Source organism: Theropithecus gelada, chromosome X, assembly GCF_003255815.1.
Source record: "Theropithecus gelada isolate Dixy chromosome X, Tgel_1.0, whole genome shotgun sequence".
Taxonomy (NCBI): Eukaryota; Metazoa; Chordata; class Mammalia; order Primates; family Cercopithecidae; genus Theropithecus; species Theropithecus gelada.
In genome coordinates this window covers 53,782,300-53,807,015 of record NC_037689.1, presented here as the reverse complement: position 1 = coordinate 53,807,015, position 24,716 = coordinate 53,782,300, and the positions used below count along the sequence as shown (strand labels likewise).

Below are 24,716 nucleotides of genomic sequence, written 5' to 3'. Positions count from 1 at the left end.
ATGTAAGTTTTATGAGGACACAGAAAGTTTGTCTGTTTTATTCACTGTTACATATCTAGTACCTCAAACAATGTTTAGCACATAATAAGTAATTGGTCAATATTCACGAAATGACTCAAGTGATTTTCTTGGAAGTGTTTTGGTGATATTTCATTTGTCAAAAGAATTCTGCCAAAAAAACTTTGAAACCCCCACTTTAAGGTGGAGAGCTTCCATAGAGGCTTCTGGATGTTACTTGATGGTCACACCTGTGTCCACTCTTTCACTGGCCTTGAACATTTCGAGTATGCAGCTTAGCTTATATCTTCACAGTTCACAACACTTGCCAGTTTGAAAATCAATACTGCATTATGCTTTGTATATTCGGACAGATTATTTTTGAAATCCATAAATCTCTAAGTCTTTTTTTAAGTCTCCCTTTGGTGAGCTGCCCTTGATTAGTTCAAAATGGAAAGAGAGAACCTGTCATTCTTTGTCAATCAGCTTGGCATGTACTTGACAGCATGTAGTTGTAGTGAAAGCGAGCTGTGTTGCAGTGGTCTGGCAAACCTAATTGTAGATAAATAAAAGAATAGTCACCCAACATGAGAAGAAAGACAAAGAAACTCAACGGAACAATGTTGTGTTTTTCCATCCATCAGCCTTCATTTGTCAGAGTCTTTGCCTGACAATCTGGGCCACAGAAATCAGGCTTTAACACAATATTGATTCCATTTCATATTTTGTTTCTTGCTACCCTTTTTAGCAAACAGTTTCTATATGGAATGAGAGATAGTGCAGTCAATGTATGCGCCCAAGGCACATTTATATTAAAGGCTTACTTTGGTCTTTTCGTCCCAGAAATCACATATTTTTTTGTTTGTCTTACTATAATATTGTAATTGTCAGCTCTTGCTGCAGTAACAAACAATGACAAAATTCCAGTGACACATAACAACAAACATTTATTACTCACTCATGTGTCTGCAGATCAGCTGCAGCTTTACTCCACACTATGAATCAAGTTAAGGTCTTTTCATTCTAGACTATGGATCTGCTCTAAATGTCTTCTCATCCCAGGACCCCAGCGGAAAGAGCAGCTTTCATATGGCATATTATTCTCTCATGGTGGAAGATAAGAACAAGGGGAACCAGCAAATCTTGAATTACCTTTAAAGTTCCAGCTAAAAGCTGCCACACAGTCCTTTCTGCCCACAGTCTATTGATCAAAGGTACACAGTCAAGCCCAAAGTCAATGGGAAGGGGAGTATATTCACTGCAGGGAAGCCATATTAAGAGAGGAAATGAATAATAATGGACTAACAAATCAATCATAGTATCCACAAATATCTTAGGAGTTCATTGATTACAAAATGCATTTTTTAGTATTTCAACACCTCTGAACTTGAGATATGTCATACAATAGATAGTGTTTACAAAGTCTAGGTGGTTTTTGTGTGTGTGTGTGTGGTTTTTTTTTTTTTTTTGGCTTTCTTTGTTTATATAACAATAGTGGCCCTTATCATCAATGATAGATTAGATAGAAAAACTGCTGATTGTGAGGATTGACAAAATAGCCAAATGGCAGAAGGCACTCTTTATAAATAAGTAAATTATCAGTGGGAGCTGAGTGATGAGAACACGTGGACACATAGAGGGGAACAACACACACTGGGGCATATCAGAGGGTGGAAGTTGGGTGGAGGGAGAAAACCAGGAAATATAACTAATGGGTACTAGGCTTAATATCTGGGTGACAAGATAATCTGTACAACAGACCCCCATGACACAGTTTACCTATGTAACAAACCTGCACATGTACTTAAAATAAAAGTTAAAAAAATTAAGTGAATGGAAACTTGTGTTTACAAAAATGTTGTCATTTTTATCTTGAATTTCTTTTTTCAGTAGCAATATTTATATCTCATTCAGATCAACTCATTTGATTAGACAACCAAGCATTAATAGTAGATCCTATGTCTACTTATTCATATATTCATATACATTCATTTATAAATATACATTCATATATATTTAGAAGACCAATTAGAATACATAAGTGCCATTCCCTTATTTAAAACTCTTTTGTAGCTCCTCCACTACAGTTCTGAGGGTGGTATACAAGATCCTTCTTTCCTCTGGCTTTTGTTTTCTATTTCTACTCCATTACTTCCCATTTCCCTACATGATAGCTCCATACTGCTTCTGCTTCCTGTCTTTGCATATTCCATATTCCCTCTTGGAATACATTCCCTCTGCCATCCATCCCCTTATAATAAGGTGCATGAGCTGTTTCTGCTACCAGCCTTTCTGTCCTGACCTTCTTGTCTATCAAACACAAAACTAATCAGTTCCTGCTCTGTGCTCCATTGTACATTGCACTTGACTAGTTGTTATACCTGACACGCTCTAAGTTTAATATGTATTTGTGTGTCTGCATTCCCCATTCCTACCCCAGGCAGTGAAACATAGTAAGCATTGAATAAATGTTTGTTGAATGAACAAATAAATAAATAAATGTTTGAACATACATGGAAAGGTTGTTTATGTCCTCCTTATAATGTTATAATGTGCTTTGAGATATATATTCTTTATATATAATCATATATTCTAAGGTTATTAGTAGGCAAAATGAAGAAAATTTAAAGATATTAAGTACAAGAAAGGAAAATAAGGAAGAATTTTTCCCTGCTGTACTATTTCTATGAACACCAAATTTCTAGTTAAACACATGCACACACAATCAGCATGATGTTGAATTAGAAATATAATGTTGAATAAATCAATTATTAGAAAATGTAAATATATATTAATTTGCCTCTGACTTGATACTTTTACACTCAAAGGTTTTCGTTTTTTGTTTTTTGTTTTCTTTTTTTGACCTCTTTTCATCACTAATCTTTGCTTCACTGCTTGTTGGATCAGTAACTGCCTATTATTAGTAATGCCATTTAATAAGAAATAAATAAAACTAAAGGTGCTTAGAGTTACTCCATTTCAAAAACCTATCAGGGCTGAATTTCAAAAGAGACTATGATATTCTCCTACTGTTAGTGAACCATTACTCCCTATTACCTAATTAATACAAGTTATTTTCTTAAAGTTATACCTGACATTGCAGTGAACTATCAATACTATGAAGAAAATAAAACTCTTCTTGTATCATAAGGATCTTTACACCTGGTGCACAATCTTGCATTGGAGGGGACATTAAGAATAAGGCACAGGGAAAAAAAAAACCTTAATGGAAATGTTCTATTATTAGAAATGAGGCTTTTTGGTGGAAATCCCTTGACGACTTTCTTGTCTGAATGTTCTTTGAAGTTGAACACTTTCTCCTTACAAAAGCCGGCCACTATAATTAGCTATGTTTCCATTTTAGTGGTGGCCTTCTTCACCTTATCTGAAATCATATAAAGATGTGAGGCCATTTGTGAGATAAAAGGTTTTCTCAAACCAATTCTCTGACCTGGATATCAGAGGTTTGGCAATCAGAAACCCACTAAGAGAAACCCTCAGAGCATTTTCAAGGCTATGTAAAAATTTATTTGCTTTTCTGTGAAAAGAGATAGGATTTTCTCTCATTTATATTCTGTAAGAATATTGTAGAATGTATTTGAGTTCAAGAGGAGGAGAATTAATTAACATAATATTAAGAAGCATGTCAATTTTGGAAAGAAATAAGCATATATGTACATGTGCATACATGCATGCATACACACATACACACAGTATACACAATAGATTAAGAAAGGAAGTAGAGATTTGGTGACACATACTTCCTGGATATAATCTCAACTCTGCTATTTGCTAGCCACATGGTCTTGGATAATTGACCTAATCGCTCTCAATTTCAGCATCTGTGAAATTAGATACAACTTTTTTTGTAGGAGTGTATGTGTGTGTGAAAAGCACAGTGTTTGACATATAGTAAGTATTTTAGCAACTGTAGCTTGTTAATATTATCATAGCAGTTAATATCACTATAGCAGTTACTTGCCATTTTCAGCACAGCTAATGATTTTAGTACCATTTTCTAATCTTTCCATCTCATGTGGTTTCTTTGGAGTTGTTTCTTGCTTTGTTTTTTAGCTTTTCTATGTCACATTTTATTTGCATGGAAAAATAACAAATTTTTAAAATTTATTTTACATATTCTTTCATTTTTATCATAATTGTCAGTTCTTATAGTTTATTTTCCTTAAACTCACTTAAGAAAATATATAGTAAAGAATATTTTCAGTGAAGTTAATTGGATTTACTACAGTTGACCCTTCAAGCAATAATATCTTACCCTTAATAACTGACCTATCTTTGAACTAATAAATTCAACCTGCAAATAAATGTAGTGAGGTAAATTGTAGAAATTTATCTTCAAAATGGTCTTTCTAAAGTGATCTATCAAAGGTGCATTTAATTAGAGGTCCAGTTCTCCAAAAATGTGCCAAGGAAAAGTAACCACAAAGAATTTAGAGCTGAAATGAATTCTTTCACCCATTGCTCTATTTCTATAGAACTGAGAATAAATCTCATCTAGGTACTTAAAATCTGTATTATGTCATTGAAGGATGAAAAGATGACAATAGTGATGATAGAAGGACACGGTAATAGGAAACATTTCAATAGAGGGAAATGATGTGACTATGCAATGTTCATTCACCAGAGGACTAAATCTAGGGCTATTTTGGTGACTTGAATGGGGAATATTCTACTTCCTGCAAGTGAAAAATATGGACATTTCATTTGGCATGCCACCTGCTCTTCAGTCCATCATCTAGCAAGCACCTGCTTAGTACTTTGGAGCTCTAAATAATACTTGGACTACTCAAATGTCAGCCTTGTTGCTATTTCTGTTTATTTGCCAATAACAATTTTATTAATTAAAATTCATATGTGAATGTCTTAAGGAAATTCCTTGTAGTAGTCAAAGCAGACTCCTGATCCTATCTATCTGCCAGTGCCTTCTGAATAGTGGTATCTATTCTTCATGATTTTTGGAACTATTTATGGGTGATTGAAGAACATGGGGTAGATAGAGAAGGATGCTAGTCATTTGGCTGCATACAGGAAACACAGATGAAATTATTGACTATTTCTGTTCATTTGCTAAAGGTATAGAATTTACAGTGGATTGTACATATAAGCATTTTAAAGGAAGAAATATCAAGCCTTTTGAATTTGTTACAGTGTTGCAGGACTTTTTAAAAATCTTAAGAATTTTTATCATAGAGAATGAATTAATACCCTTATAATTTTAGGTTTGTTTCTTCCATAATAACTATCCTTAAAGATTGTGTGTGTGTGTGTGTGTGTGTGTGTGTGTATTCCTTGATTTTCCAGAGCAAACATTCACATTGATTTGTTTTACTGACCTTGATGTAGTTGCTCCCGTTGTAAGATATATCTAGTAAGTTTACTGTTGTTACCTAAATCTGTTTGCTGAATTTTAAAAACGAAAACATGTAGTAAATTTGGGGGAGCAGAAGCTAGTATTTACAAAGTAAACTGAGAACATTGGATATAAACCCTCATTTCATTTTAACCTCCAATGAAGGATATATTCAGTGTTAGTATTTCTATTATTTCTTTAGTTTCCTTGCTAATCTGTAATATATAACATGGTGGCACCCCTTTTCATATAATTCTCTCCTCACTTCTTTTTTGGGTTTTTACATATTCTTGTTTCAATCTCTTCTGCTCTTTCTATTTTTTATTGGTTCAACTTTCTTCTCTTATCCTGTGGAGGTGAATACCTAATTCTGGCTCTGTCCTCAGTCACTCTACAAGTATCACTGGGACAATATTGTCCAACTACTGTTTTTACCTCCAAACCTGTATTCTTAGCTTTACCCCTAATCTGCACACTACACTTGTTTTTCCAATTACTTTCTGTACATTTGCATCAGTGTTACTCACAGGCACCTTGACTCATGTGTCCAACCTGTAAACATTATTGCTTCCATGTACAGGCTCATCTATCTTCCCTATTCCCCTAGACAGTTTCTCCCATGTTATAAAATCTTGGTGATTCTGAAAATTTTCTTTTTCCCCATCAAGTCCTGCCAGTCCTGTATCCACAACATAAGAATGATACTGCCTGCACATCCATGCTGCTCCTGTTTGTTCAATAAGTACTTGGACTTCTAAAGGAATATCCTATGTTTCTTCCACCGGCCCCTTATCCTTAAAATCTTGCCTCCAATCTGCCGCTAGAGTTATCATCTTAAAAGAGTCAAATCAGGGTTGGTATCCAAGAAATATTACAAAGTACCAAGTTCTTGGTGTATACAATCAACTTGAGAGAAAGAGAGGGAGAGAAAGAGAGAGAGAAAACTTTATTCTGTCCTCTACAACACCTGAATGATTCTGTACATATTTATGTTAACAGAGCATTGTACTACTTCAAATCCTTATACAAGCCAAACTCCTCGCCGCCTTTTGGCAATTGAACTGGCTTTTCCCTCTGCCTGAAATAGTCTTCAGTATGTTGACATGACTCATTTCTTCACTTCATTCCATTTCCTGAAGAGAGGAGCAGTCTTCTGTGCTTACAATGCCTAAAATAGAGCCCACTGTCACTCTCTACTTACTCTTTTTAGTCTTTCTTCATAGCATACATATACATGTACATATACATATACATATACATATACATATACATATACAGACATACCTCTGAGACACTGAAGGTTCAGTTTCAGACCACCATAATAAAGTGAGTCACATGAATTTTTTGGTTTCTTGGTACATATAAAAGTCATGTTTATACTACACTGTAATCTATTAAGTATGCAATAGTGTATGCCTAAATACTAATGTACATGCCTTAATTTAAAAATATGTTATTGCAATGTTCAAGCTGAGAGCCAAATCAAGAATGCAACCTATTTACAATAGCCACAAAAAATAAAATATCTAGGAATACATCTAACCAAAAGGTGAAAGATTTCTACAGGGGTAACTACAAAACACTGCTGAAAGAAACCATAGATAACACAAACAAATGGAAAAACATTCCATGTTAATGGAAAGGAAGAATCAATATCGTTAAAATGGACATACTGCTTATAGCAATCTACAGATTCAATGCTATTCCTATCAAACTACCAATGTCATTTTTCACAGATTATAAAAAGCTATCCTAAAATTCATATGAATCTAAAAAAGAGCCTGAAGAGTAAAAGCAATCATAAGTGAAAGGAATAAAGCATGATATTAACCAACTTCAAACTATACTATAAGGCTACAGTTACCCAAACAGGATGGGACTTTCACAAAGACAGAAACTTAGACCAATAGAACAGAATAGAGAACCCAGAAATAAAGCCACATACCTACAGCCATCTGATCTTTAACAAAGTAAATGAAAAAATGGGGAAAGGACTCCCTACTCAATAAATGGTACTGGGGTAGCTGGCTAACTATATACAGAGAAATGAAACTGGACTCCTACCTTTCACTATATACAAAAATTAACTCAAGATGGATTAAAGATTTAAAAAAATAAAATCTCGGCTGGGTGTGGTGGCTCACACCTGTAATCCCAGCACTTTGGGAGGCTGAAGCAAGCAGATCACGAGGTCAGGAGATCGAGACCATCCTGGCCAACATGGTGAAATCCCGTCTCTACTAAAAATAGAAAAAAATTAGCTGGGCGAGGTGGCGCGTCCCTGTAATCCCAGCTACTTGGGAGGCTGAAGCAGGAGAACCGCTTGAACCAGGGAGTTGGAGGTTGTAGTGAGCCCAGATAGCATCACAGAACTCCAGCCTGACAACAGAGCGAGATTCTGTCCCTAAATAAATAAATTAAATTAAATTAAATCTCAAACTAGAAGAATCCTAGAAGAAAACCTAGGAAATACTATTCTAGACATCACCCTTGGGAAAGAATTCATTACTAAGTCCTTAAAAGCAAATGTAACAAAACCAAAAATTCACAGGTGGGATCTAATTAAACTAAAGAGTTTCTGCGGCCGGGCGCGGTGGCTCAAGCCTGTAATCCCAGCACTTTGGGAGGCCGAGACGGGCGGATCACGAGGTCAGGAGATCGAGACCATCCTGGAGAACACCGTGAAACCCCGTCTCTACTAAAAAATACAAAAAACTAGCCGGGCGAGGTGGCGGGTGCCTGTAGTCCCAGCTACTCGGGAGGCTGAGGCAGGAGAATGGTGTAAACCTGGGAGGCGGAGCTTGCAGTGAGCTGAGATCCGGCCACTGCACTCCAGCCCGGGCTACAGAGCGAGACTCCGTCTCAAAAAAAAAAAAAAAGAGTTTCTGCACAGCAAAATAAACTATCAACAGAGTAAACAGACAACCCACAGGATGAGAGAGAATATACACAAACTATCCATCAGACAAAGATCTAATATCCATAATCTATAGGGAACTTAACAAGCAAAACACAGATAACCCCATTAAAAAAGTGGGCAAAAGACATGAACAGATAGATACTTCTCAAAAGAAGACACACAGGTGGCTAACAGATATGAAAAAATGCTCCACATCACTCATCATCAGAGAAAAGGAAATCAAAACCACAGTGAGATACCATCTCACACCAGTCAGAATACCTATTATCAAAAACTCAAAACATAATAGATGTTGGTGAGACTGCGGAGAAAAGGGAACATTATACACTGTTGGTGGGAGTGTAAATTAGTTCAGCCACTGTGGAAAGCAGTTTGGAAATTTCTCAACTTAAAATGCACTATCATTCGACCCAGCAATCCCATTACTGATTATATATCCAAAAGAAAAGAAATCATTCTACTAAAAAGACACATGCACTTGTATGTTCATTGCAGCACTATTCACAATAGAAAAGCCAAGGAATCAACCAAGATAACCATCAATGGTGGACTGGATGAAGAAAATGTGGTACACATACAATATGATATACTACACAACCATAAAAAGAATGAAATTATGTCCTTTGTAGCAACATGCATGCAACTGGAGGCCATTATCGTAAGTGAATTAGTAGGAACAGAAAACCAAATACCACATGTTCTCACTTATAAGTGGGCCTAAACATTGGGCATTCATGGACATAAAGATGGCAACAGTACATACTGGAAACTAGTAGGGGAAGAGATAAGGAAGGGGCAAGAGTTGAAAAACTATTAGATACAATGTGCATTATCTCAGTGACAGGATCAGTCATACTCCAAACCTCAGTATCACCCAATAAGTATATAAATGTAACAAACCTGCACATGTACCCCTTAAATCTAAAATAATAGTTGAAATTATTTAAAAACTACTTTGTTGCTGAAGCTTGCTAACAATCATCTGAGCCTTCAATGAGTCTTAATCTTTTTGCTGATGGATGGTCTTGCCTTGATGTAGATAGCTGCTGACTGATCAGAGTAGTAACTGATGAAGGGTGGAGTGACTGTGCCAATTTCTTAGAATAAAACAACCATGAAGTTTGCTACGTTGATTGATTTTTTTCACAAAAGATTTTTATGTAGCATGTGATGCTATTTGATAGCATTTCACTCACAGTAGATCTTTCAAAAATGAGGTCAAGCCTCTCATACCCTGCTGCTGCTTTACCAACTAAGTTTACAGAATATTCTAAACCCTTTGTTGTCATTTCAACATTGTTTACAGCATCTTCACCAGGAGTAGATTCTGTCTCATGAAAACACTTTGTTATGTTCATCTATAAGTAGCAACTCTTCATCCATTGAAGTTTTATTATGAGATTACAGCCATTCAGTTACACCTTCAGGCTCCACTTCTTATTCTAGTTCTCTTGCAATTTTTTCCACATCCACAGCAACTTCCCCCACTAAAGTCTTGCACCCTCATAGTCATTCATGAGGGTTGGAATAAACTTCTTCCAAACTCCTTGTAATGTTGATATTTACCTCTTTCCATGAATCACAAATTTTCTTAATGGCATCTGGAATGGTGAGTCCTTTCCAGAAGATTTTCCGTTTACCCAAATCCATCAGAGGAATCACTGCCTAGGGCAACTATAGCTTTACAAAATGTACTTTTTAAAGAATAAGACTTGAGAGCTGAAATGACTCCTTGATCCAAGGTCTGCAGAATGGATGTTGTGTTAGCAGGCATAAAAACAAAATTAATCTCTTGGTACATCTTCATCAGACCTTTTGGCTGAGCAGGTGCATTATCAACAAGCAGTAATATATTGAAAGAGATTTTTTCTTCTGTGCAATAGGTACGGCCAATGGGCTTAAAATATTCAGTAAACCATGCCGTAAAGAGATGTGCTATCATCCAGGCTTTGTTGTTCCCTTTATAGAGCACGGGCAGAGTCTATTAGCATAATTGTAAGGGCCCTAGGATTTTTGGAATGGTAAATCAGCATTGGCTTTAATTGAAAGTAACCGATTGCATTAGCCCCTCACAAGAGAGTCAGCCTGTCCTTTGAACTTTCAAAGCCAGGCATTGATTTCTCTCTAGCTAGTCAATGAAAGTCCTAGATGGCATCTTTTTCCAATAGAAGACTGCTTCATCTACACTGAAAATCTGTTGTTTAGTGTAGCTACCTTCATCATCTTAGATATTAACTTGATCTTCTGGATAGTTTGCTGCAGCTTCTCCATCAGCACTTGTTGCTCCACCTTGCACTTTTATGTTATGGAGAGGGTTTCGTCCTAAAGCCTCATGAACAAACCTCTGCTGGCTTCCAACTTCTACAATTTCCTCACCTCTCTCAGCATTCATACAACTGAACAGAATTGATCCTTGCTCTGGATTAGGCTTTGGCTTAAGAGAATGTTGTGGCTGTTTTGAACTTCTGTCCAGACCACTAAGGCATTCTCCATATTAACAATAAGGCTGTTCTGCTTTGTTATCATTTGCATGTTTACTAGACTAGCACTTTTAATTTTCTTCAATAATTTTTCCTTTGCATTCACAACTTAGCTAACAGGCACAAGAGACCTAGCTTCCAGCCTATCTTGGCTTTTGACATGCCTTCCTCACCAAGTTTAATCATTTCTAGCTTTTGATTTAAAGTGAGAGGCATGCAACTCTTATTTTCCCTTGAACACTTAGAGGTCATAGTACAGTTATTAACTGGCATAATTTCGATATTGTTATGTCTCAGAATAGGGAGGCCCAAGGAGAGGAACAGAGGTAAGGGAATGACTGACTGGTCAGTGGAGAGTTCAGAATACATACATTAATGGATTAAGTTTGCCATCCTATATGGGCACTGTTTGTGGCACCCCAAAACTATTAAAATAGTAACATCAAAGATTACCAATTACCCGTCACCATAACAGTTATAAAAATATTGAAAAAGCTTGCAATATTGTGAGAATTATCAAAATGTGACACAGAGACATGAAGTAAGCACATGGTGTTGGAAATGTTGCTGATAGACTTGCTTGATGCAGGGTTGCTACAAATCTTCAGTTTGTAAAAACTGCAGTATCTGCAGAGCCAATAAGGCAAAACTCAGTAAAATGAGGTACACCTGTACATATACATACATGTGTCTAAATATCCATTCACACATATGCATATGTGTATATGTGCATATTATACCTATATGTTGATATGTGTATTATATGTCATACCTAATACACATATATATGTATATACATGTATATCACACACATATATTCATATTGTAAATTGAAAAGTTTCTAGTGCTGTATCCCAATCTTTATGGTGGGCCCTCCAAATCATTTGATAAATATATTGAATAGATGATGCAGCAGCTATCTTTTGAATACATACTCCATTTTTAGAAATATAAATCTTTTTTAAAAGTTGGAATAATATATGAAGTTTGGTGTTCAGTGCAAAAGGTTTTAACATATAAATACTATGAAAAGCAAAAGTTGCATCAAGTGTATCAAATACAAATTATATGTATTGGGGGACAGAGGGACACGTTAAATTTAAGGGAATCTGAGGAGAATATTGACTTCCTGTGTTCAATGAGTGAAAAAGAAAAGTGAAGTGGGAGTGTTTGAAAGGAAAGATGAGCTTTTCCATGCTAGGACAGCACAGGTTTTAATACTCATAGAAGTTTTTAGTTTTGTATAGGAAGTATGATCCTCCAGCCCTTCCAAGTTTACTCTTCTACTGAAATTACAAATGAAAACTAATAAATGTTTACTATGCTTCAAGTGCAATAGTTATAAAGTGTCTGATTAGTGGTCCCACATTCAGATGTTTGTTATGTAAAATATTCATGCTAAATAATATAAATGCTAAAACATTTGTATTTATGATTTTCCCTTGGTTTGCTAGATGGAGATTAAATTATCCAAATTCAACTGAGAAGAAAAATATGGAATAAATGGAATTTTAGTTTAAAGGAAGTCAATGAAAGGATTAATTAAGTATAAAATAATCCCATTTTAATTTATCATAGAAATGGGTTTTCTGAGACATTGTTGTAATCAATAATGTGAAGATGTAAAATTTCCCAAAAAATTGCTAAAGGAAATCCAAAAGTAGAAAAGTAGACTCTGTATTTAACTCTAGCAGATTATTTAGAAAGAAAATAATCTGTGCCATTAACCTTTCAACTGTCTGCATGAACAAATGTCTCTAGTAATACACACTCTAACTCAATTCCCATAGGCTCAAAGTTGCAACAGTATTTATTTGCCCATTCAACAATTTTTTGTTTAGCACCTACTATGTGTTAGGCACTTCCAGGAATGTGAGTGAACAAGGTAGTTATGGGCCTTACTCTTATAGAGGATAATTCTTTAGGAATGGTCAACACTATACATATACACATAGTTTGACTAATTGTGATGTGTTTTGAAGGAGGAAGCAAAGGAATTGGAACAGTTTAAATAAGACTGTAGGTTGGCAGTGGAAACAATAGTCTTTGCTATCATTTTTCAAAAATTCCAATGAATGGGAATGACTACTGTTGCATTAAGTTGCGTGTCTCCCTCTGACCCATAGTGATTCTCTATTATCAGAGAGGTAGGACATGTTTTCCAGCATACGTGATAATGTCAGATTCAGATGGTGAAAGTAAAATTCTTAATGCTTAGAAATCACATAATTTGATCAAGTCATTTAGATATGTTATTAAGTTGTTGTAAGATACGAAGAAGTAGCTGTTACTACTGCCAATAGCATAAACTTTGGATTCAGACCTAGCCGTGTTTGAATATTAACTGTTCTACATCCCACGAGGTTGTGGGCAAGCTATTCACATCATTGTCACTACCATCACTACTATCCCATCCACCCTTGATTCATTTTCTTATCTGTAAATTGGCAATCTGTTTGAATCAGGGTGGGGGAAGGGAAACAGTACTCATTATACAAATGGTAACTATGCTATCATCAATAATATAGTCTACAGCTATGGTGAAGCTAATCAGAAAACATTGTCTATTACCAGTAATTAGCAATATCAATAAATATCACAAGAAAAGTCCCAGCTGTCAGTGAATAAATAGAAAATAGTGGTTTGTCTTAAGAGAAACACATACAAAACGAATGGTGGTGACAGTGCTTTAAGTTAACTCATCAGTTTATATGTGTAATGCATATATAATTTCAAATGTATAATTTAGACATTGTACATGGATTTGGCTTGGTACTTTATGGTATACATAAATGATAAATGTATAGGTTGAAAATTCAGTTACTTTTTTTCCTTTTCTTAAATCATTTTTACCTTGGGGAAGATACGCTCTTTTGTCTACTTCCTTAGAATAATATATTTTATTTTCTCTTAAAGTATTTTGAGACCATATAACCATTTACTACACCAAAATTTTTTTTTACAAATGGGGTATTCAAGGGTGAATTTATAGTGGCTGGGGACCTACTCAGAATTCAGTAAGTAAAACTAGATTTTCTGATCTGAGATCAGAGCTATTTCTACCTCTAGCAAAGACATACAGTCATTCCGGGTGCTGCATTTTCAGGGAACAATGTGTTTTCTTGGCAAGGGGCAGTAAGACCATCAATTAGTAGTTCTACATGTAAAGTAGTTAAACTCCTGTTATAAAGGAACTGAAATTTGCATACATAACCATTAACACATGAAGTTAGTTATATACAATTTTGACCAAAGTGCCTGTTTGCCGCTGGTATTTAGTATAATAAGAACTGGAGAAAAATAGTCTATCTCAAGAGTATGTGCTGAGCACCCATAAGTTGCAAGACAACGTACTGGGCAGTTTGAGATTATAGTAATTTGGGATTTCCTACTGATGAACTGAGAGGGAACAGGTACAAACACAGTATACAAAGGAAACAGTGGCATGAAGACACTTACACACAGCAGTGCTGGGAGGCTCCGGGATAGGAGAGGGAGGAAGAGAGATGTGGGTTAATCAGGAGCTGCTCTCTGGGGAAGATTGTCCAGGCCCTGACTGATGCCTGACATTGATTAATTGATGCTCTATCCTAGTGTTTAACAAGTGTTCCATCCAAAAAGGCTTCTGTAATATTTAACTTCACTTCCGTCAGCTTCAATTTCTGCACATTTCTTTTGTCCTCTTGTCAAGAGAGCTAGGCAGCAGATAGTAACAAAATGCTTATATTCATATACCTAAAGGATTTTTTTGTCATGCTTCAGCCTTCTCCAGACTGAAGAAAAGCAAATAATACAAAAAAAAAAAATCATTCTTCGAAAGGCCTATTTGACTCATTAATAAATAATAAGCTTTGATACTGTACTTTAAGTGTTTACCCTTTGGAAAGAAAATAATTTTGACAGTGATGTAGAAATAATTATTTGATATTTATTTCAAAACAAAATTTATATCCAATACTCAAAACAGAATTTTGTAAAACAATAAGTGTATAAAGTCATATGAACATTAGGATTATTGAGATTAATAAAGCTAAAACTAGTGTCTATTCATATAAGTTATGTTAATTGTACTGTCATTATTGCATTTTACTTTTTTGAAAGGTAGAAAGTTAACGCCTGTGTTTCTCTGTGAGTATTATTATATAATTCAAGAAGATATTGGATGAATTTTTTTAACTTTACTTTGTTTCACATCTCTGTTTCTTTTCTCTGCATCAAAAGCTACATTTTTGTGCCCTTATGTACCCAGCAGAAATTGATCTGCAATACATGTGGTGTCTCCAAGGGTATATTTAAATTTAGTAATTTTATTGCTAACTGTGAAGTTAATCTGCACTCTATGGGTTCTTTTCCCCAGGAAACTGAAATCGCAGTTCAAGCTAAACAACTGGATGTGGAAGGGATTTTGTCTAAAGGGCAGCGTTTGTACAAGGAAAAACCAGCCACTCAGCCAGTGAAGGTAATGAAGCAACCTCTAGCTATATCCATTACCTCATAATGGGTTATGCTTCCCCTGTTGTACATTTGCCATTGACGTGGACTATTTATAATCAATGAAATAACTTGTAAGGAAATACTGGCCATTCTGTAATAGCAGAGGCAAAGCTGTCTTTTTGATCAGCATATCCTATTTATATATTGTGATCTTAAGGCTGTTAACGAGTCATTGCATTAAAGAACTCATTTCTGTCCTGGTGTGCTGCCATCAATACAAAAGTAGTCCCACCTTCAAGGTAGATTAAATTCTTTGGGGCTTTATTGCTTTGCTTGCCAGCCTTGATGCTTTTCATATTGTTTGGTTTAATTCAAATCAAGCTACTGCATCATAGTGTCTGTCTCCAACAGCTGTAAAGAATCACAATATGGTCTGTGACCTTTCTTTCCTTTGTTGCTCTTTCTTATAAAAGAGGAAAATCGGCATTGAGGCTTCAGTATTTCATTGAGTCAAGAATTTTTAGTGAAATGTCATGTAATTGCTTATTTCTTTGGCAAAAAGCTGGCCTGGGATAAAGCTTTCTATTTTGTTTTCTTCTCCATATACATGTTGAAGTCTAGGTCACATTTATTCACAGGCTATTACATAAGGAGGGAGATGGAAAGCCAGGTCAGTTTTCAAAAAATAGCTAATCAATGGCTTCCATTTGCAAATGAGAGACCAGTGCTAAATACACGTTAGCAATAGGTTACCTGATTCTCTGTACCTGACCGAAATTATAATGGTTCCCATTATGATGAAGGTTCCTGAGATCATGTAATTGTGGTTGTTTATTGATCAGTCTTAGTTTCTCAGTGAATGTTGCAGGCTTGGATACAATGAACCTCGCCCTCATGTTTAAAACTGCTTGAAAACAGTTCAGGTCAATAACCTCATTATACAGAACCAGTTTGTCCTTGCAAACAACATTACCATAACTTAGATTCTGTCTCTAAGGTCACTGCATAGTTTCCCTTGCACTTGGCCCAAGCTTAATTTCTAGAAGATTGTTTGTTTTCCTTACAGCTTACAAGAGACTTTTCCTTAGGTAAAGTTGAAGTTTGCACTGAGCTTAATGTCCAAACACCAGACACTGAAAATCACAGGTTTCTCTGTGGATATCAACATACATTTATTCAGGAATATATTGCAACCACTCCAAAAATCTAGAAAAGTAATTTGTATACAGTTCAAGCCCAGTATAATCATTTTTCATAAACTAACAAAACTAACAATGTGCTCAGTATTTAATTCGAAGAGCTAGAGAAAGTCCTGAAAGCAGCAAATTTCAGAGTTTCTGTTGATGTTCTGAAGAAAGCCAGCCCCCAGAGCAGTTAACAGGGTGACTTTCATTGTAGCAAGCCATGAAATGCACAAATGGACAATTGCGTACATTTCTGTCTACTCTTTGTTGATCCTCAAAGACTTTATGCCTTATGGTGTATGACTATGAATTAAGGTTTGTCACTAATTGTTAGAGATCACAAAGGTACATGTAATTTGGCTTTTACTTTTGTGCTTTTGTAAAAGAGAGAGAGAGAGAGATCTTAATTAAAAGCCGGTGAGACAATTTTTGCTTTCATTACGTACAAAACAATCCAAATACTTGATACTAACTTATCACACCTCCACCCACACACTCAACTACTGGGCCACTTGGAGATAAGAACTGGGATCTGCCATGCCTGAGCATATCTGCTTCCTGCTAATGCATTAGTGATGTAAAAGGAGAATTACTTTTCTGGAATAAAAAGAACAAACCAGGAGCTGTTGCTTTCCTTCTCTCACAACCCTTAAAACCATTTTTGTAGCAGACAGCACTGTTCTTTCCTTCCTTCTTTTTTTTTTTTTTTCTCCTTGCCTGCTTCCCCATTTTCTCTCAATTTGGCACATTGGGAGAAGCTGAACTTAAGGGAAATTTTATTCCTGTTTTCCCATTTTTCCCTTGGATTTGGAGAAGAATCAGCATATCAAGTTGGCTGGGCATGGTGGCTCACGCCTATAATCCCAGCACTTTGCGAGGCCAAGGCAGGCAGATCACCTGAGGTCAGGAGTTCCAGACCAGCCTGGCCAACATGGCGAAACCCTCTCTCTACTAAAAATACGAAAATGAGCCAGCTGTGGTGGCAGGCGCCTGTAATCCCAGCTACTTGGGAGGCTGAGGCAGGAGAATCGCTTGAACCCGAGAGGCAGAAGTTGCAGTGAGCCGAGACCACGCCGTTGCACTCCAGCCTGGGCTACACGAGCAAAACTCCATTTCAAAATCTATAGATATAGATATAGATATAGATATCAAGTTCATAGGGGCAAAAATGCAAGACCGATTTGGAAATTATGGGGAGTAAAAAAATAGTTGACTCATGCAAAACTTTTGCTATGGACCATGACCTTGGAAACATCTGAAGATTAGCTGGGGTTTGTGGTAGCCTGAAACAACTAGAGGCTCAAAAAATGACCTCACAGTTTTGAACATGACACCCAGCAATACAAGGTAGAAAGCTGTGAGGGCTGTTTAAATCTCTGCATGGATCAAAAATTTATTTTTAAAGGTTAGAGTGATTTTTCTGAAGGACGCTCCATTGCTCTGACAGAAAGTGAACAAAGCCTTTTTCAACTTTGAGTCCATATATCAAAATTTAAAATGTGTCCTATTTCTCATGCCTCTTCTTCACTCTGGGTCTTGTTACCTCTTAATAGAAGAGGAAACCAGTCTGAGTAGCCTGCAGCACATTTTCATGAGAGAATTGTGTTTCTGTTTTGTTTTGGGGGCGGGTGCATTTGGAAACTGTAATAATTATGAAGAAAATGATATTCTTTAAAAAGAAAATGAAAATCTCTCATGATGTATATGTAAGATCCAGTATTTAAATGGATAATTAGTATGTCCACTGCTTACAGACATTCTAATTAAAGACACATCAGGGAATTATTCTGTTTCTTAGGAAATTGACTTGTCTATTGGCACCTCCGCATTCTGCATCAGACAGCCTGTCTGTTCAGCTCCTACGCTCACCTCCCAAGCTGAGTTCTGACTGGAAGCTGGGTTAATCCCTGTTCAGTTTGTTTCCTCTTTCGTCTTTCCTTCACTTCATCAACTTCTTTAAGATTTCTTTTATTTTCAAAGATGGTATATTTCTGGTTTCTTTTTGAAATCTCTGACTAACCAACTTCTTTATTTTCTTTGAGGAATTCCTATAAAAGGTCAAAATTATGAAATAATACTACTAATGACAAATATATAGTACTAATCTCTGCTGCAAAATAACTGGAAAAATCTTAGGATCATATGATCAAATACCTCTCCATCTTTGTTTAACACTTCAACTCTCTCTCTCTTTTTCTCTCTCTCCTTCTCTCCCTCTCTCTCTCTTCTCTCTCTGTCTCCCTCTCTCTCTCCCCCTCTACACACATACTTTTATTTATTTGTATGTTATTTCTTCATCTTAACTTCAGAAATTATTGAAGACTGACTATATGAGTTATATAAATTGTTTAAAATTTTGCTAAAGTTATAGTTTTGGTGTAATGTATTACATTAATGCCATAGATGAAATAGTTTTTAATGTGTTCCATTTTTCCATAGAGTAATAACGAGGTCCTCAATAGCACCCCATTTAGCAGTTTAAAAGCAACAAAAACTACTGCTATCAGTGACAACAATATAAACTACAAAAGAAATAAGCCATTTGTTGTTTGGTTTTTATTATAAAATTGTATTTTTAACTGTCTTGAACTTAAGCATTTAGGCGCCATTTTCTTGTATTCATACTCATTTTTAACTTAAGTTAGAAAACTACACTTTCAGTTAACTTTTAAAAATGTGTTCATATACTTTCAATGCTTACATCACCTGCCATGTATTAGAACTGAGAGCGTTAATGGAATTTTAAATGTCTTGATTACTTTCTAAAGTGATAAAATGAAGCCAGCTGGTTTGCTTTGCTAACTTTTTATATTATCAAAAAATGTTACTTACATAACCTAATTTTGCTTACTGCTCTTGAATTATTTTTCAATGTAACAGAAAAAGGTGTGAGGACCTTTCTGTGTTTGGCCAAAGGGTTCCATCTCAACCTTTAACACAAAATAATTGCTGTAGACAAATGGTCAAGAGGGCAATTATAATCTTCCAGGCATCATTTCCTCAGATATGAGCTGCAAAATGACAGCATCATTAGTCATTTTCAATTACAGTCAATCACAACCAGGGATGTTTCATTTTCCCAGCTGTTTTGTTGTTAATTAACTAGATTAAGCTGGTTTTTTTTTCCTTCCAATGTGTTTGTTCTACTGCCAACATCAACATCTTAACATTTTTCAAAACTTCCTTAGGGTTTATTTTTTGCCTAACAATCTTTAATATATTACTCACAACAGATGTGCATCTCAAGACTTATTCACAGTATAGCAGGTCGAATGGTATTTCATTGGTCAAAATGTTGCCGAAATCAATATAATTACCATTAAAACAATACTTGGATTTCATAAATCATCTGTCATGCATACAATCTCGTTTACCTGGTGTAACTTCACTTATAGCAACAGAAATCAATAGAGAGATAACAGATAAAAATTGTCCCCTCAAATGAACAAGTCTATTTTGACTGACTCATTTAGTGAGTACAATTCCCATGCCAATAACACCAGAACAAGGTGGGAGATGACATCTAGAAAGAAGATAACAATGTTAGAAATACTTAATAATTTATAAGTAAATTCATAGTAACATTTTATTTTTTAGAAATATGAGTTTGCTTTACAACTGAAAAAAAGTCTTGGAGTATAAGAGGTTGAATAAATGCTAATCCCAATGCATAAACTTAAGGAGAGCTTCACTTTCCCAATGAGAAGAGAAAAAAAATATAATAGATTTTTGGGCAACTTGTAAACATAAACATTTAGAAATATGGATGAGATTGTCAAATTTCTAATTATATTCAATTTCTTAATTGAGTAGCATTTCCATATTTCTAATCTTACATTTTATAAAATAACACACTCATTTAGAAATACCTGGCACATTTATATTTTATGAAACAATTTCATTCAAATGCTCCGTATGTATATTCTAGAATTCTAGAGCTCATCACCTTGCTAAGTTATTTGTAATATGGCACTGTTTGAATCCCCACATAATACTCTGAAAGCCCTCTGGCCAAGATTACTAGCAACATACCTGTAATCAACAAATTAAGAATATTTACCTTGTTGCAGCAAGAGCGTAAAACACTTCAGACAGAGTCTGGGCATGTCAGTAAGAGGGCGTTGGAAAAAGCTTCTCACAGAGCTCAGCTGGCTGCATGATTCTAAGGAGGAATTCAGAAAGCAGAAGCCATTTCTGGATTAGATGCTTTCAAGAAACAGAATCAATGTAGTGATTAGGTATCTTAGTGTTTCTCTAGAAGATGAGATTAAAGTAGGGCTAGACACGTCATTGGTAAAGGAGCAGCAATGCCTCATATGAGTCATTTCTGTGATAGCAGAAAGGCCTTGTCTCTGTCTTGTTTCAAACACGGCCATGGGGTGGCCTTGTGTCTACCTAGTTTATTTCTATGAGTGTTTTTTAACATCCAGCTGAGACCATCATGGCCTAGCTAGCTGCCAGCTGCCAGCTACCAGCAGGGCCATTTTTCACGTTCTCAATGCTGTAACTGAAATTTTTATCCCAAACTTCAATACCCATTCACAAAATATTAGGACAACTGTTTTTTTCATTTTTCATAGATATGAGTTTTGTTTGTTTGTTTGTTTTTGAGACAGAGTTTTGCTTTTTTGTTGCCCAGGCTAGAGTGCAGTGGCACGATCTCGGCTCACAGCAACCTCCACCTCCCAGGTTCAAACGATTCTCCTGCCTCAGCCTCCCAGGTAGCTGGGACTACAGGCATGCGCCACCACGCCCAGCTAATTTTGTATTTTTAGTAGAGATGGGGTTTCTCCACATTGGTCAAGCTGGTCTCAAACTCCCGACCTCAGGTGATCGGCTGCCTCGGCCTCCCAAAGTCCTGGGATTACAGGCGTGAGCCACCGCACCCAGTCAGATGTGATTTTTTAAAATTTTCCCAATAGACTCACATATTGTTTTTGCTTTTTAAATTGTTTGGCTTTTTAACAAATTCTTTAAAAGACTTGTTTACAATGGTCTCCGAGTGATTGTGAAGCTATACATTAGGAATGATTGCTCAAGATTTATCAACTTGCTTTGCCTCCCTTTTTAATTAAGCAAATTCTGTCAGAGAACTTATATAAGCATCACATCTCTTGAGGTTATTTCAGGCTAATATACAACATTGTGGTTCAGAATAAAATAATTGCGACATAAGAGGTAGTCTTGAATATGAGCCAACTTTCTTTTCTGAGAGAACATTTGAGTGAAAAGTCTCATATGCTCAGTAGCTCATGCTGAAATTAGGGAAGTATTTTAGAGATTTGAATTTCACCTCTTGTCCTCAGTTGTATTAATTACACTTAAAAAGACAGACAAAGAGACATAGATGTTTCAATTACAGTATTCAAATGTATGCCTGTATATGTACAGCCGTAGGTAGAGTTCTTTATTTATTCAGTAGATATTAATTGCATGCCTACCATTGACACAAGATATATTTTTAAATTTTGAAAATCTCAAACTCAGAGTTTAAACTATATTCTAGTTTACTTTTTTAAACAAATGATATTTTTATGATTGTATAAAACAAATACATTATTTTCCCTTATTCTACATCAAATAATATTTCTAGAAGGCTTTTTTCCTTATCTTAATGATAGAAAACATAAAAATCATTTAATATTTTTTAAATATCCCAAAATATGAGGCAAGAAAGCACCCACAATTGTAGCTATCTTAGGAAACTGTTAATTTCTTAAAACATTTTTTATATTTAATTTTATATATGTATAATTGTACATATTTATATGTGGGGTACAAGTGATATTTTGCTTATTTTTTGTAATTTCAGTAGTTTTGGGGGTACAGGTGGTTTTTGTTTACATGGATGAGTTCTATAGTGGCAAGTTCTGAAATTTTTTCTGTATCCATTACCTGAGTAGTATACACTGTACCCAATAAATAGTCTTTTATCCCTTACCTCACTCCCAAGCTCCCCACTTAGAGTCCCCAAAGTCCATTATATCACTCTGTATGTCTTTGTATCCTCAAAGCTTAGCTCCCACTTATGAGGGAGAACATACGGTATTTAGTTTTCCACTCCTGAGTTACTTTACTTGGAATAATGGCCACCAGCTCCATTCAAGTTGCTGCAAAAGAAATTCCTTTTTATGTCTGAGTAATATTCTATGGTATATAGATACTACATTTTCTTTATCCATTCATTGGTCGATGGACACTTGGGTTGGTTCCATATCTTACAATTGCAAATTTTGCTGCTATTTTTGTGCTGCTGCTTTCTTTTTTGTACGTCCTTTTCTGGTTTTGGTATTAGGGTGATACTGACTTCATAGAATGATTTAGGGAGGATTCCCTCTTTATCTTTTGAAATAGTTTCAGTATAATTGGTACCAATTCTTCTTTGAATGTCTGGTAGAATTCAGCTGTGAATTCATCTGGTCCTGGGCTTTTATTTGGCAATTTTTAAATTACTGATTCAACCTAGCTGCTCATTATTGATGTGTTCAGGGTTACTTTTTTTTTTTTTTTTTTTTTTGAGACGGAGTTTTGCTCTTTCGCCCAGGCTGGAGTCCTGTGGCATGATCTCGGCTCACTGCAACCTCTACCTTCCGGTTTCAAGCAATTCTCCTGCCTCAGCCTCCCAAGTAGCTGAGATTACAGGTGCTCACCACCACGCCCAGCTAATTTTTGTATTTTTAGTAGAGTCGGAGTTTCACTATGTCGGCCAGGCTGGTCTCAAACTCCTGACCTCATGATCTGCCCGCCTCAGCCTCCCAAAGTGCTAGGATTACAGACGTGAGCCACCGCGCCCAGCCGAAGTGTTCAGGGTTTCTGTTTCTTCTTGATTTAAACTAGGAGGGTTGTGTGTTTCCACGAATTTATCCATTTCCTCTGGATTTTCTAGTTTGTGTGCATAAAGGTGTTCATAGTAGTAGTGAATGATCTTTTGTATTTTTGTGATGTAGGCTGTAGTGTTTCCAGTTTCATTTCTACTTGAGCTTATTTGACTCTTCTCTCTTCTTTCCTTGGTTAATCCTGCTAATGGTCTATCAATTTTGTTTATCTTTTCAAAGAACTAGCTTTTTGTTTCATTTATATTTTGTATTTTTTTGTTTCAACTTCATTTAGTTCTGCTTTGATCTTTGTTATTTCTTTTCTTCCGCTGGCCTTGAGTTTAGTTTGTTCTTGTTTCTCTAGTTCCTTGAAATGTGACATTAGGTTGTCAATTTGTGCTCTTTCAGAATTTTTGATGTAGGTATTTAACACTATGAGCTTTCCTCTTAGCACTGTTTTTGCTGTATCTCAGAGGTTGCAATAAATTGTGTCACTATTCATTTCAAAAAATATTTTAATTTCCATCTCAATTTCATTGTTAACCCCCAAATCATTCAAGAGCTTAATTTCCATGTGTTTGTGTAGTTTTTTCCTTTTGGAGTTGATTTTTAGTTTTATTCCACTGTGGTCTGAGAAGATACTTGATATGATTTTGATTTTCCTAAATTTATTAAGACTTTTTTGTGGCCTCTTGTATGACCTGTCTTGGAGAATGTTTCATCCGCTGATAAGAATGTACATTCTGGCCGGGCGCGGTGGCTCAATCCTGTAATCCCAGCACTTTGGGAGGCCGAGACGGGCGGATCACGAGGTCAGGAGATCGAGACCATCCTGGCTGACACGGTGAAACCCCGTCTCTACTAAAAAAATACAAAAAACTAGCCGGGCGAGGTGGCGGGCGCCTGTAGTCCCAGCTACTCGGGAGGCTGAGGCAGGAGAATGGCGTGAACCCGGGAGGCGGAGTTTGCAGTGAGCTGAGATCCGGCCACTGCACTCCAGCCTGGGCGACAGAGCGAGACTCTGTCTGGAAAAAAAAAAAAAAAAAAGAATGTACATTCTGCAATTGTTGGGAAGAATGTTCTGCAGATATCTGTTAAGTCCATTTGTTCTAGGGCATAATTTAAGTCCATTGTTTCTTTGTTGAGTTTTTCTTTCAATGACCTGTCTAGTGCTGTAAGTGGAGTATTGAAGTCCCCCACTATTATTGCGTTGTTGTCTATCTCATTTCTTAGGTCTAGTACTATTGTTTTATAAAGCTAGGAGTACCAGTGTTGGATGCATATAAATTGAGTATTGTAGTAAATATCTTCTTGTGGAACTAATCCTTTTATCATTATACAATGTCTTTCTTTATCTTTTGTTTACTATCGTTGCTTTAAAGCCTGTTTTGTCTGATATAAAGCTATTCCTGCTTGCTTTTGGTTCCTATTTGCGTGGAATATCCTTTTCTGTCCTTTTACCACAAGTGATATTTTGATACGAGCATATAATATATAATGATCAAATCAGAGTGA

General features: G+C 35.9%; 1 protein-coding gene across 1 annotated transcript in view; it reads left to right on the top strand.

Moving 5' to 3' along the window:
- The window catches only part of DMD (dystrophin), a 2,044,437-nt gene that overhangs the window by 1,319,563 nt on the left and 700,158 nt on the right, over positions 1-24,716 (top strand). Inside the window, exon 48 of the mRNA XM_025371836.1 lies at positions 15,126-15,227. Coding sequence (XP_025227621.1) covers positions 15,126-15,227 — 102 coding nt within the window. The remainder of the gene's footprint in view (positions 1-15,125; positions 15,228-24,716) is intronic.